General features: G+C 60.6%; 1 protein-coding gene across 8 annotated transcripts in view; it reads left to right on the top strand.

The window, feature by feature from the left end:
- Positions 1–14,249, top strand: part of MCF2L (MCF.2 cell line derived transforming sequence like) — a 95,637-nt gene that overhangs the window by 12,515 nt on the left and 68,873 nt on the right. For 2 of the 8 annotated variants that reach the window (XM_036071373.2, XM_036071372.2), the window contains exon 1: positions 1,140–1,342. The exons of 4 other annotated variants lie outside the window; for them this stretch is intronic. In XM_036071373.2, coding sequence (XP_035927266.1) covers positions 1,177–1,342 — 166 coding nt within the window. In that variant the 5' untranslated portion in view covers positions 1,140–1,176. Of the gene's footprint in view, positions 1–879; positions 1,343–14,249 lie in introns of those variants that run through there. 2 more of the 8 variants (XM_036071367.2, XM_036071368.2) reach the window with 2 other exon arrangements.

Below are 14,249 nucleotides of genomic sequence, written 5' to 3'. Positions count from 1 at the left end.
TGAGTCTGCTCCTGACCAAGGGAAGCTGAACGTGGACACTGGGGCTGCTGCCTCCTCCAGGCTGGGCCAGATTCGGTCCCCTCGGCCCCACAGTCTCCAGCTCCAGCAGGAAGGGTCCCCCAGCCTGTGAACGCTCATGGGAGGAGGGTGGGCGCCAAGGCACCAAAATGAAACAAACGCATTATGTGGTGGCGACCCAGCTTCGCCGGCTCTAGTCGTGTTGGCGGATGAAGGGGTGCCCGTGGTGCGTGGGGCCGAGCATGGCCCTTCAGCCAGCCCCCAGTGCTGACCCTCTGTCAGTTTCTACCCTGTGACCTTGAGCGTAGGATCCGGGCACTCAGGCCCTCAGAGCCTCTGTCGTGCGGCACCGAATGAGCTGCCTGGCAGGGGAGGGGTGAGGATCGGAGGCGACGCTGCAGGAGGCGCTGGGACGGTCCGGGCGGTGCTGGGTGCTCGCCCACTCGGACGCGGTGTGGGCACCAGGGTCTGGAGCCGGCGGGCCAGGGGCACGTCGGGCATCGCTGGGAAGTGTCATTTGCCAAGCAAAGCAGTGCTATCATTTCCTTTCTCCCGAGCTAGACTGCAGGCAGGGGTCACCAACGGAGGAGTTTACCCGTTTATTTCAAGAAGGCCTGGGGCTGGTTCTCCTCCCTTCCTCCCGCCTTGTACTTGTTTGTTTGAACTTGAGACTTCCTGAGCTTGGAAGGTGTTTTTGGCTCGGGCAGTTGGAGCAGGTCCCTGACACTGGGAGCCCCGGCCAGCACAAGCCCCTTTCCGAGGAAGGAAACACCCAAGACCTGCAAGTAGATCTCTGCGCGGCCTGCGTCCTGCCGGGCGTGGGGACGGGGGGCGCCGGCGGCAGCCTCTGTGGGCGGGCCCTCCTGGGCAGGTGGTTCTGGGCTCCCCGGCGGACTGTCCGAGCCCACGGTCACTGCAGCTCGAGGCCTCAGGTGGAGGCCGGGCACTCTGCAAGCTGGTTGGACGCTCTGTTGTTCTTCCTCAGGACTTGGTAAACCAAGGTCACTGGAGGTCGTGTGCCCAGCTCAGCGTGCAGCGCCGGGTGGGGCGCCCTCCCCCTCACCGCCAGCACCCGCCTGTTTTCCACTGTCCAGGTGGAGGGCTGCAGGGCGGTGGGAACCGTGTGGCTCTGACACCGGGACCATATTCGGGCCTTGCATGAGCCTGTCTGCAGATTCAAAGCTTCTGCTGCCGAGCGCGTCCCTGGAGGAGGACAGCAGGATGACCGCGAGGGGAGCATCTCAGGGGGCTCTCAGGGGCCTCCAGCATCGGCTCCGGCTGCGGCCCCGGCGGTGCTGGGGGGCCTCCAGGCGCCCACAGCCAGGTGAGGCGGGATGGGCTTGTGCTGTCTGGGGCGTGGGACCAGGCGCCAGGGGTCCCTTCGGTGGGTGGGCAGACGTGGGCAGACGTGCGTGAGGGGGGCTGGTGCATGGTGCCCTCGCTGCCCGGGGGCCCTCTGGCATCCTGCCCCAGCGTCTGGCCCTGGATGGCCTCCTGGCCCCCCTGCCCTGCCGCCGGACGCGGGCCGCGGTCCCCTGCCAGGACCACAGGCTGCTCCCGGGGTAGCGCCTCTCTGAAGAAGGAGTGGGAATTCTCGTGGGTCTCAGAGTCATGTCTTCACGAACTGACTTCCTACAGAGTCAGGGCTGCTAATAGCTCACGCTGGAGGCGGGAGCTCTGCCCTTTCTCCCGGGAGATACCCTCCCTCCTTAGGGGCCTGGAGAGCTGAGGCTTGCTGTTGACCTTGGGGCAGCAGCGGACTCTGTGACCGCGGGCACCCCTTTGGACAGATGCCCTTGATGTCTGTAAGGTGAAAGACATCAGAAGTAATAAAGCGAGCCCAGCATCTCCCCCTGTTAGGGAGGTGGAGCCTGGCGCTGGCCGCTTAGCGTCCCCAGAGGGAGGGAGGGGTGTCTGCATCCGCATCGAGGCCGAGAGCGGGGTCTGGTGTGGCTGACGGCCCCTGGTTGGGGGGAAGTAGACTCCTTGTGGGCAGACCGCCTCCCTCTGTTTCACTCTGGGGTGAGGACGGAGCCCACACCCTGAAAGCCCAACTGCTTCTGCGTCCACGCGGTCGTCCCGAGCTCACCTGCCTCTGTGCACGTGTTCAGGGTTAAAAGAACAGCCTCAGCCCTCTTGTGGATTCCGCCAACTCTATAGAGTGAGTGGGGCCATCACAATGGGCCGTGTGGACCCCTGCCCCATGCTCGCTGGGGGCGTGGACGCTGCGTCTGTTCCCTTCCCGGCCTCCCCCTGCGCCCTCTGTCTGGAGGTCAGCGGACATGCGTGGGGGTTCCCCGACTCGTCTGACCAGACCTGCTCTGGCCTTGGGGGATCTGTGCTCTGTCTCCGGGAGGGTGGCCCTGAGGACCCCCAACTCTGAAGGACGGGATTATCAACCTGACACCTGGAGGCTGCATGGGGGAGGGTGACTTTGGGCCTGAGCCTGTCCCCACACATCAGCCATGTAGCCTGGACGGTGGGTTTAGCGTCCCAGGGGTGTCCTCTCAGAGGGAAGGGGGGCTGCCGACCCCACAGGCTTCTCCTTTATCCCTTACTGCTCATTAGAAGCCTTTGAGGCTGTGTGCGCTGGTATTCAAGACCAACGTGGACGGTGGGCAATTAGGTGCTAAGTGCCACATGAGGCCCTGGGGCAGCAAGGCTCTATGTGGCCCTCTCAGCCTCCCTCACCGACCTGCCCCCGGCCCCCCTCGCCATCCAGCCTGGCCTCCCCAGCCTCTCCAGCCTGGCATCTCCCGGCTAAGTCTCCTTGACCTGCAGGTGTGGCCACCACGCCCCTAGGTACCTGCTGGGTGACTTCTTGCTCCCAGAGAAGCAGTCTTGCCTTGGCTTCCTGCCTGCAAGTTTGTCCCAGTTCCTTCTTCAAAACCCATCTGTATACGAGTGTCTGGGTCGGGCTGGCCTCCGCATCCCCGTGGATAGACCTCACCAGTCAGCCCAGCTGCTTTCCGTGGTTCGAGCCCTGAAAGAAGCATCGTCAGGCCGGGAGATGAGCTCCGGCCAGCCTTCTGGTGCAGTGGAGGACGCAGGGACAGCGTGTCGTCACGAGATCCAGTTTTCTCTGATCGCCAGAAACATGTGACGTCGATCAAGCGGCGGTTGGGGTGAGCTCTGGGCTGTCACCTCCGCACTGTCCCACGGGAGCTGCCGCAGTCCAGACACAGGACACTACCTACAGTGGCATCTGGGCACCTGGGGGGCGTCCACTCTGTGCCCCTCTGCACTGGGTCCTTTCCGGCTGAGTTTCAACAAGCCAAGAACAGGTTGTTTTACTTAGAATTGAAAAATTCTCTTTATGGAAACATGTTTTGGGTTGGCATGGAGAATTTTAAACAGAACCAGAATTATTTAAAAGATGCAAATAAATACATTTGACCCACCTGGGTGAATTGATCACTGCAAGTGATCACAGAATTTCCCTTTGAGCTTCCTGGTAGCTAATGCAAAAAGGGAAAAAAAATGACCACAAGGTTACATGCAAAAAAAAAAAATTCTTCTGGAAGGAATTCTGGAGGAAACCAGTAGCTCAGCTGTATGGACTCAACGGTGACGTCTTTGCAGGGTTTCCTTTCTTTTAGAAAATCAGTGCACCTAGAAATGTTGAAAACGTAACAGCAAATTGCGATGAGGCCCTTTCCAGAGTCAGCCAGGACAGCGGTGTGTCCCTCCCCGCTGTTCCCGGAGGGCTGAGTGCTGGAGTCAGGGTCTAACCATGACTCAGACCGGCTCTCTAGGGACCATGTGACTAGCGGCCAGGTCACAGGCTGTGGGGCCGTGTTCCCTGTGAGCGTGGGAGGCGGAGGCCACAGCCACAGGCCAGGGCACTCTATGGGACCATGAGTGTGGGCTCAGTGCGCGTTGACACTCGGCCACTGGAACCACTGGGTCTCGCCCATAACGGCTTTCAGAAAAGCCAAATTTGCGAGCCTGGCTTTCAGCTTCTCAGGAGCTTCTGGAAGCAGAGGGTGGTTTTCTCTCTGACTTTCCAGAGGTCAGACTTGGGCGAGGTCTCCTGAGACCTGCAGAAGCAAGGAGAGTGTGCTGCTTTATCTAAAGTGTGTTTATTCAGAGGAAATACTTGTGCTGAGAGTCTCGTTTACAGGCTCGCACTTGTTGGTAAGGAGAGGTTCCATGCTCTGGAGAAATCTGGTGATTATCATTGTTTTCATCATTTTAAACATCAGGCAACTTGGTTGAAGTCACTGCTTCTGACCTCCCGCCCAGATTCCCCATCTGCCCCCGGCCTGCTTGGAGACAGCTTGGCTCAGGCCTGGGGATGGGTCTGGGGCGGAGGCATCTGGGTCTTTGTGGGGTCTTGGTGCTGGGCACCCGCTGTCTAGGCAGCTTGGACTGCAGTGCGTAGTGGGGAACCCCGCCGAGCACCTGCTGGCCGGGGTGTTGGACTGTCTGGGTCCCTGAGCAGGGACTGGGGGTATCCTTCCCCCCATCCCCGTGGAGCCCATGTGTGGTGGGCAGGGCAGGGCCAGCAGTGATGGCGGCACGAGCCAGCTCAAGCCTTGGCTGGACTCCGAGAGAGCGTCTCCAGGTGGGGCTCACGCTTCACGCTGCAGACGTGTTAGAGACCCGCAGACCGAGAAAGCTGGACAGCATAGGAGGGGCCTTGGAACAGGTGCCTGTGTTCCTGCTCGCTCACCGTCCTCGGCAAATACGGCCTCCGCCTCTGTTTGTTCCCAAACATAGTCACCTGTGTCGGGAGCATCGGACCTTATCAGATGCAAGCAGGAGGGACGAGGAGTTGCTTTGGACATATTGTTGGATTTGAGGCTTCCAGCATGCACGCGCGTCTCTGCAGGAGCGTGGGACCTGCCCACGTCTGACCGTCCTGTCGCCTTCACAGCAGCACGGGAGTCCCACCGACAGAGGTGTCCCCTCTCCGAACCAAGGCCAAACGGGCCCGGACGTTCCTTTCTCCTCCGGCGCCCAGAGCCGGCCGGCCGGGGTACATGTGTACGCACGCGGGTGGGGTGAGCAGATGTCGGCCCACGGGAAGGTAACCTCCTTGCAGTGCTTTGTCTCAGCTCGGGGGTGAAACGGAAGTAAAAGTCAGCTGGTCCCTCACGCAGATTTAGGGAGCAAAGTTCAGTGGGAGAGGCTCGCGGGTAAGCACGGAGGGCAGCAGGACCGGGCGCAGGGAGAGCGTCTCCCTGGTGCTCCCGGGCCATGGGGGACAGACACGCAGCCTGGATCTCCATGGCGGAGATGAAAAGCTACTATATCTATTCTGAGTGGTGCTCCTGGATGCTGTCTATCGCTGAGGGTGAGTGTCCGGGTCCCAGGAGCTGCCGTCCTGTGGGTCACTCGCAGGGCTCCCGGCACGGTGGCCATGCCTCCTGGAGAGGGTTCTTATGCATCTGCCTGCAGAAGGGAGGACGTCCTTGTGAGTCACCAGTGAGCGGCACCCCTCGGAGCGAGGGGCAGCCTGGGGAATGGGTGTAGGAGGTAGACGAGCCTTCATCCAAAGTCATCGTTTGATGACTCTGAGTCCCACCATTGGCTCCCTACATCCAGGGACGTCCTAGCGAGGACGTGGCTAGCGAGGGTCAGCTCCACGGCAGGCTGACCTGGACAGCAGGGAGTTCGGCCAGCACCAAGCCCGTCGGAGCTGAGCCAACCTCGTCCGCGCTCCGTGGGCAAAGGTCCACGCATAAAGTGCAAAGAGAACAGAAGCCACCAGCTACTTGGTATTGATGATCCCCTGACTGAGTGACACGCGGGTCACTTACCGGGTGGTTGGCAGCACTGTAGGTCATGGTGACACGAAGGTGTTTCTGTGGTCAGCTTCCTGGGGAGCCACAGAGCCCAGCGAATCCCCTGGGGCCCCCAGCCGTGCACGGGGGCTGAGCAGGTCTCCTGTCCATGCACAGACTCCTCCATTCACCCCTGAAGTTCCCGAAATCTGCTGCGATGTGGTGAGGGACGCGGCTTCTTTACTGGCCAGCTGCAGTGCGGTCTGTGATGAGACACATCTGAGATCTCTGTGATCAGGCTGGGGGCACAGCCCCGTGAGGACAGGCCCTTCACTGGGCCCCGGGGCTGCGTTCTCATCGTCCGTGGGCTAAAGCTATGCCTCAGTGTCTCCTCTGAACCCCCGGACGGGGAGGGCCAGGTCGTGGGTGTCAGAAACAATGCTTGTCTGGGGGGCTGTCGGGGGCGTGGGCCCTGGCAGGCGACATGAACCGGCCCTTGGGTTTGCTGCGGGGCCCACAGTTGGCCCCATTGCTCTTGTTTCTGTCGGTGGTGACAGACACCAAGCTGGAGGGCGCAGGAAGGTGGTGGGCCCAGCGGGGCCCCCCGAGAACCCCCAGGAGGGCCAGCGTGGCTCAGCTCAGAGAGGGGCTTGGCCTCCGAGCGGAGCAGGGGCAGAAGCCTGGACTCTGTGGATCCGTTTGTGCAATGATCACACTCTTCTGCCTGCAGGGAAACTGAGGCTGAGTGAGAGTGGCCGCATCCTTGCGGATTAAGGGCCGAAGTCAGTGAGTGGGCCAAGCCCACGGTAGACAAAACAGCCTTCAGCACAGGGGACAGAGGTGTCCCTTGCTTCCCACCCGGTGTCCAGAGAAGCCCTGCACGGCCCCGGCCACATCCCCCAGGGACGGGGGCCCCGCGAATGGGAGCCGCCCGCTCACGGCCAGTGTCTCCATTTGTGTTGTGCCAGGAAAGTAAGTCACAGGACTGTGCGGGCCTTCCGTGTGGCTCAGCTCAGGGCCCGTGGACACGGCGCTCCTAGCCCCAGACAATCATGCGGGGCAGGACTGCCCCTGGAGCCGCTGGGCCTGCAGTGTGATGGGCAGATGCTCAGGGTCCGGACATCATGTGCCTGGGTCTCTTCCCCGGATGAGGGCGACAGCATGGGGATGCCCTGGAGGGGCGATCATGGCCGGAGCGGGGCGCAGGCAGGGTCTCCAGTGCTTCTGGTCCAGGTGGGCAGGAGTCTCTGGAGGTAGCCTCTCCCCACCGCCCCGCCACACTGCCTGGAAGTTCTTCTGTCCAAAGAGCTGGTGCCCCTTCTGTGCCGTGAGGTGGACGCTCGGCCTCCCAGGGCCCCCCAGCCCACCTGCAGCAGAATTTTCTTTTATTCTCAGTCCTTTTCCTCTTTCATTTTTCCCTCGGTGTCCACGTTCTGCTCCTGCCCCCTCCATGCAGCTCCTGAGACGGAGTGTGGCAGCCTCGCGGCTCCGAGGCCACGGCAGGTGGCTCAGAGCTCTTGCCTGGAAATTGGAGCGGAATGAGGGTGGCAGGACAGGAGCCGCCCTCCTGGAGCCCCAGGACCAGGCGGCCCCGTGCTCTGACCTGGCAGCGGGGCCTGGGGCCGCGGCTGAGGGCTGTCTGCGCAGAGGGTGGGAGCCCGGGCCTGGCCTGAGGGTCAGCCGAAGGTGCTGTGAGGTGGGAGGCGTGGGAGCCGGACCTTTCCAGGGATGCTGTCGCTCTGAGGCCACAGACGTGCGAGTGTGCTATTAAGGGTGGCGTCTGTCGAGCTGGGACAAGATTCCCCAGCGAGCCTCGTCACCATCGTCATGATGCTGGGGGAGGTTGTGCCCCAACAGCAGCCGAGCCCCAGTCACGGAGGCGCTGGTGTGGATGCTTCTGCCGCGGCGCCGGGCACTGACGCTCTGCTGCTTTCCCATTTCCCCTAAAGGGCGCAGAAAGGTCATGTTAGCGCCTCCAACAGGTGTGCGTGAGCCCTTCCTGCGTGGCGCGCGTGTGCACGCGCACGGAGGCACGCGGATGGGCCGCCGGCCCTGGAGACCCCGCAGAGGATTTTCTGCATCCAGGAGATCAAGCTCGTGTCTGGGGCCCTTCTTAACTCGTAGGCTCCGTGCGAGATGCAGGGGCTCAGTCGGTGACGTTTTCTTGTGGCGCATCAGTCAGCCCCGTGGGTGGGATCTGTAGCCAGCCTCGTGCGTCCCGGCAGCAGCATGGGGGACGAAGCTCCTCTTTGTCACCGTCCTGTGTGGGAAGACCCAGAGGGTTCAGAAACCGTGTCGGCAACACAAGTGTAAATCCCGTCGTGCAGTCATTGCCCTAGACCCCGCAGTGTCTGGAGACCGGAGGCAGGTTTTTCCTGCATGTCTAGAGAAGGCAGGTTTTTCAGACACAGAGTAAAGAGCATGCTGAGAAAAACCAGCAGACGATCATCCTGCGCGTGGAGCCAGGCCGGTCGAGGTGGAAGGCGTCGATGCCACCCGTCTGCAGCGCCGTCCAAAATGCCTGTGAAGTATTTACTCGTGCAGAGAAACCTTTATTTTCCAAGACTGCTTGAAAGAGGTGCTCAGAGGACTCTCCGGACTTCTGTATAGGAGCAAGTTTTTAGGAAAATAAACGGGTTTCTGTATTAAGCTAAGAACAAATGAATTCACTAGACATCCAAGGCCTGAGAAGGGCTGCTCTTCATCGGTTAGCAACAGACAGGGAGCGTCGGCTGTGGGCCGGGCCCAGGCTTGGTGCTGCGGGCAGAGTGGTAATCATCAGCCTGCGTGGTCTCTGTGAAGACTGGGATCATAATCCAGAGCCGAGAGACCATGCCGGGGTATTGAGAAGTCCATGGGATGAGATTCCTGAGCTGAAACAGGACTCCTGGAAACCTGCTCCTTCCCCTCGGAGAAGCGGCCCCTGGCGGCCACGGGGCGGTCCGCGAGGTCTGCCCCTGGGCTCACTGCACCTGCAGGCTGCTCACACCTGGCGGCCGCAGGGAGGGGAGCTGCAGGCGTGTTTGCTCCAGGAGGCACGGGCTGAGCTAACCTGACAGTGAGCCGGGCATCGGCACAGGGCTCGAGTAAGTGCCCGAGAGCTGGCCAGTGGCCTTCCTCTTCGGCTCCTCATGCTCCACGTGGGGCTAATCTAATTCCCTGATTTGGGGCATTTTCCTGAATGACATGGACACCTTTCAAACATATTTTCCAGTTGCATTATCCATTCTGTGGAGGAATAAAAGCAGATTTTTTTAAAGCACAATTTCATTAATATGTTGGAAATGTGACCGGAAGTTGTTAGGCATTCCAGAAATCTATCAGATAGTTGTGTACAGACTGGATGAAAAAGGCATCCTAAATGGACAGCTTAAAATGCAATTGAAATTTGCATTTTAAAAAGTTCATGAGGCTTTTGCTTTTTCTGCCCAGCTTTTCAGCTGCATGGGAGCCACGTGGAGGCCGTGGGAGCAGAGAGGCAGCAGGTGGTCGTCGGGGGCAGCCACACTCCAGCTGGGACACCCACAAGAGGGGTCTGCTTGTTCTGGTCCCAGCCACAAACCCCCTGGGCAGCGCTTGGCCAACATTTGGGATTTCAGGCCATGAGCACAATTTATTAGATGGTTTTATTTTCTCTACTCTTCAGTAATCTCGTCACATTTAAAACAAGGAAAGTATTACTTTCATTACTAGAAACCAGTGTGCTCTTAACAATAACCCGAGCTGTTGCTGCAAGGCTGTCCCTCTGATAATGTCCAGTCCTCGCTCCTTGAGGGCAGATTTTTGGGAATGCACAGGACTTATTACAGGAGCCGGCCGAACTGGGCGTAAGACACCTTCTCAGCCAGGTCTTCTTTATGAAACTGACACAGAACGTTCTGCTGTGTGTTTTTGGGGGGTCTGGTGGCACTTATTTAATTCACCCCTGCCCTCAGCCACTCTGTTTTGTTTTGTTTTTTTAAGATTTTATTTATTTGAGAGACTGAGTGAGAGAGAGTACAGGAGCAGGGGGGTGGAAGAGGGAGAAGCAGGCTCCCCGCTGAGCAGGGAGCCCAAGGTGGGGCTCGATCCCGGGACTCTGGGATCATGACCTGAGCCGAAGGCAGACTTTTAACTACTGAGCCACCCAGGCGCCCCCTTCAGCCAGTCTGTTCATCATCAGTTCCTTTTTATTGTATCAACACAACATCAAAACATAACATTGAAACATTGTATCAGCACAGCATGGAAAACACCAAAAAATTCTTTTATGCTCTGGTGTTAAGAGCACTGACTTTGACATTGTATTTGAGCTCTGAGCAAGATAGAAGGAAATGCTTTCTGTGGACAGGGGGTGTGCATCTCAGACTACAGGTCTGCCAAGCGCTTAGGCACAGCGCAAATCCTAAAATGCTCACAATCCGGCCTTGCTTGTCTGCACCAGCACACGCCAAGTGTCGTGCTCGAGCTCAGGTCCTGTAATGGCCAGGGCTTGGGACATCACATAAAGGAGCACACGTGTTAATATGAACACAGGAGCTTCGAGGCACAGACGGGGTTCGGGGTGGCCCTGGCAGTGGCCGCAGAGGCAGGTGGGGATTCGGTCCAGGATTTTAACTTCTTACCGGAGACACGGGGGCTTCAGGCAGAGATGTGCATGTAGAAACAGGTGGCCTATGGAGAGACCAGGGTGGGACCTGGGGACAGTGAGGGCCACAGGCCACGGGGCTCTGAGCCACGGCTGTAGCAGCGGAGGGCGGGTGCCGCCGGAGAGACTGCTGGGAGGAGGGAAGGAGCATGGGTGTCATCTCAGGATGAAGGCAGGCCTGAGAAGGGCAGTGTGTGTTCTCTGGGGTACTCTGCAGGGCCTCCTCACCCTACAGACAGCCTGCGCCGTCTGGGACCAGCCGGCACGGGCCCAGTGTGTCTGGGTGGTGTCTGGGGCCTGCTGGCTGGGTTCCCATCCCCAGTGGGCCCCCTCCTCGCTGTGCATTGAGGCAAGGGGCTCAGTCTTCCCGTCCATAAGATGGGCACGATGGCACATTTCTCAGTCCCTCGGGGGCACCCCCAGGCCCAGCCACAGGGTGCAGGCTTCTGTCCTGTCCGCACACCTGGAGCCCTGCACTGGTCCTCTTCCCACAGAAACTCCCGAGGCCGAGGGTCCCCCCTCCCTCCTCCCTTACAGCCTGGTCACTGGGCTCTCCGGGTCCCCGGGCTCCGCAGGGCTCTGGGCACAAAGGTAAAGGACAGTTTTTAAAAATGAGCTTTTCGGAAGTACCTGCTGTACAAGGAACTCCTGGGGCATCACTGATCTCCTTGAGCTGCCTCTGCCTGCTTTGTGTGTGCGGCTGAGCCGTGAGCCCATGGGGCACCATTGTCCTGCCTTTCCCATGAGATGGAACTTATTTTGGGAACAGCTTCGGAACACCTTGAGTGGGTGCATGGCGTCCCTCCTAAGGGGTCCTCCTGAGGCCGCATCGGCCCCTCCATCTGCTCTCCCACATCTGTGGACCTCTTCTTCAGGTGCACATCTGAGGGCCTGTGGGCACAGGCCCCTTGGCGCCCGTTCTGAGGCTCAGGCCCCTTGGCGCCCATTCCGAGGCTCCGCTGGGCGCCAACACCCAGCTGCAGCAAGCCGCCGTTTCCTGGCTGGTGCGGGCGAGGCCCTGCCTGCCTCTCGGCGGCTCCTCCCCCTCCACCGCCCCCACGAAACTCCCGCTCAGACCTTCAGACATGCCCGACACCAGCCCTGGCTTCTGTATGCCGCCTGAAGTCCCCTCCTCCCAGACCTCTCCAATGAGGAAACTGACACGCAGCTCGGTGGTTGGATTTAGAATCCAGAATTCCCATCGGGAGCCTCGGGGGGGTCCTGAGACCCAGGCCACCATGGTCCAGCCCAGAGAAGCATGGGTCACCTCTCTGCACCTTCCTGAATCCGCACACCAAATGTGGCTTGTGCCCTCCTGACGGGGGGTGCTCTGCTGCCATTCCCGGGCGGGAAGAGCCCTGAGCTGCCATCTGAGTCCTGGACACCTGCTGCCCGCCACCCCCAGCTCCCCAGGGCGAGGCCGGCTCGCTCCCGGACCCACGGGCATCCCATGAAGGGAATCAGCCTCGCCCTGCCACGTCCACGCCTACGGTGGCATTTTAATTAACCTAAGGCTCCAGCTGTGTTTGCTCCCTGCCGTGTGTACCCAACCCCGGCGCCCGCCCAGATTCGTTAGGTGTGTGACATGAAGTTGTTGATCCTGGAGGAGAACGGGGCTCCTGGCCGGTCAGGCCAGGTTGCATCTTGTGCCCCCCGGAGGGGAGCGATGGGTCGCAGGCCCTGCCTAGAAGAGGAGGCAGCTCATCGTGGAGGTGATGGTTCCTGCAGCTTGTGTGTTTTTCCAATCCGTTTAGTTCATGGAGACCGGGCCCGGGGGGCGCCAGGGGCCATGCGTCTGCTCAGGGACCTGTGGGGGAGGGGGGCGGCGTGCCAGCCAGGTCACCAGGGTCTCACTGGCCTCCTCCCCGCTGGGCCTCGACAAAGGTGCAGAGAAAAGTATGAAACCAATGTGGAAGAGGAAGGGGAGCGGAGAGCGGGTCATGGTGGTGGGGTCGGCGTACCCGGTGCTTGACCAGGAGGCTGGGTCTGCACTGACAGTGTTCACCATGCTGATGGGCTACCAGGGCTGGTTTGCAGTCAGATGGAAAGGAAGCCCGAGAGGAAGAGGGAGGAACAGCCTGACCCAGGGCGGCACCATCTCAGGAGAAGCAGCAGGGGAGGAAGGATGGGGCTGTAAGGATCCAGAGAAGGGGGGCTGGGGTGCAGGGGAGGGGTAGGAAGGTGGGAGGGAGGCTGCAGGAGGAACACGGTGAACCGAGGACCCAGCAACCACCGTGTCCAGCTTCACCTGCTGCGCCCGGGGAGCAGACACCTGCCTGCCAGGGTTGCCGCGGTAATGAGACGAGGCAGGTGGTGCCCGAGTGCAGGAAGCAGGCCTCCCACCGTGTCATCTGGCAGAAACCGGCTGGAGCAGGCTCTGGCTCTGCCCTCCACGTCCTTGTCATTCAGTGCCTGGAGCCTATATTCAAGTCATGCAAGTATTTTTGTAGGGTCCAAGGGGACACAGGTTTGTCCATGAGGAGATTGCTCCATGCCTGGCCTAGATTTTCTTGCACCCCAGGATGAGGAGGGATTAGTGCCAAGCCCCCACATCAGTCAGGGCAGCAGCTGGGAGGAGCCGCGGGTGCTCTGACGCCGCGGATACTCGGGGCCGCAGATACTCAGGGCTGCAGGTACTCGGGGCCGTGGATACTCGGGGCCGCGGGTATTCGGGGCCGCGGGTACTCGGGACCACGAGTACTCGGGGCTGTGGGGTACTCGGGGCTGCGGGGTACTCGGGGCTGCGGGTACTCGGGGCTGCGGGGTACTCGGGGCTGCAGGTACTCGGGGCCGCAGATACTCAGGGCTGCAGGTACTCAGGGCCGTGGATACTCGGGGCTGCGGGTATTCGGGGCCGCGGGTACTCGGGACCACGAGTACTTGGGGCTGTGGGGTACCCGGGGCCGCGGGGTACTCGGGGCCGCGGGTACTCGGGGCCGCGGGTACTCGGGGCTGCAGGGTACTTGGGGCTGCGGGTACTCGGGGCTGCAGGTATTCAGGGGCTGCTGGGTACTCGGGGCTGCGGGTACTCAGGGCTGTGGGTACTCAGGGGCTGTGGGTACTCAGGGGCGCAGGTACTCAAGGCAGTGGGTACTCCGGGCTGCGGGTACTCGGGGCTGGGTGGACTCGTCCTTCACACTTTGTGTTTTAGTGTGTCGTCGCCTACCCTGTCTGCTAAATATTGCGGATTTTGACCAATACCACTGCGTTTCCTCCCGTAGATCAGCAAGCCTTGTTTGGTGAAGTACAGGGCCCATCACTTACTTCAGCCCGAGGCAGCCCCTGTGGGCCATTGTATACTCGGCTCCGGAGAGACCAGGCCTCCCGGTCACCAGGCTTCTCCCCGGGGAAGGTAGATGGAGGCCCCGAAACCCTGCTCAGGGAAAACACCTCCACAGCCAGGAATGCTGGCAACGGGAAACAGTCGTGCAAACTGCCCCATGAGGCCGGAGTCCACGGGGCGGCCACCGTAGGGGTCAGCTCACGCTTGCCCTGCCCCGTGGGGCCTGACCCTCCTCGATTCTCTGCAGTGTCCACCTCTTTCCCGCCCCCACAGACTGTGGGGCAGAGCCTCATTAAGCTGTCTCCCTGGATAGTGAAAAAGGTTTGAGTATCCGACACGACCCAGTGAAGAATGTATACAGCCTAAGGGAAAGCCTTCTTGGCCCGACAGCAGGCTCTGTGTGTGGAACTCTGGCCCCGGGTGGCTTCACCGCCCGTCACACGAAGCCGAACACAACATGGGCTCTGGGACTCTGCCCGTTTCTGAGAAAAGTAGCTTGTCATCAGCTGATCACGTCTGCGAACCCTAGAGCGGTGCGCCCACCCGCCAGGCCCGCGGTCAGCCCTGTGTTGGATGCACTCGCGGCCCCGGC

This window comes from Halichoerus grypus, chromosome 4, assembly GCF_964656455.1.
Source record: "Halichoerus grypus chromosome 4, mHalGry1.hap1.1, whole genome shotgun sequence".
Lineage (NCBI taxonomy): Eukaryota > Metazoa > Chordata > Mammalia > Carnivora > Phocidae > Halichoerus > Halichoerus grypus.
The sequence above is the reverse complement of the archived record's forward strand: the minus strand, read 5'-3'. Positions and strand labels throughout refer to the sequence as shown.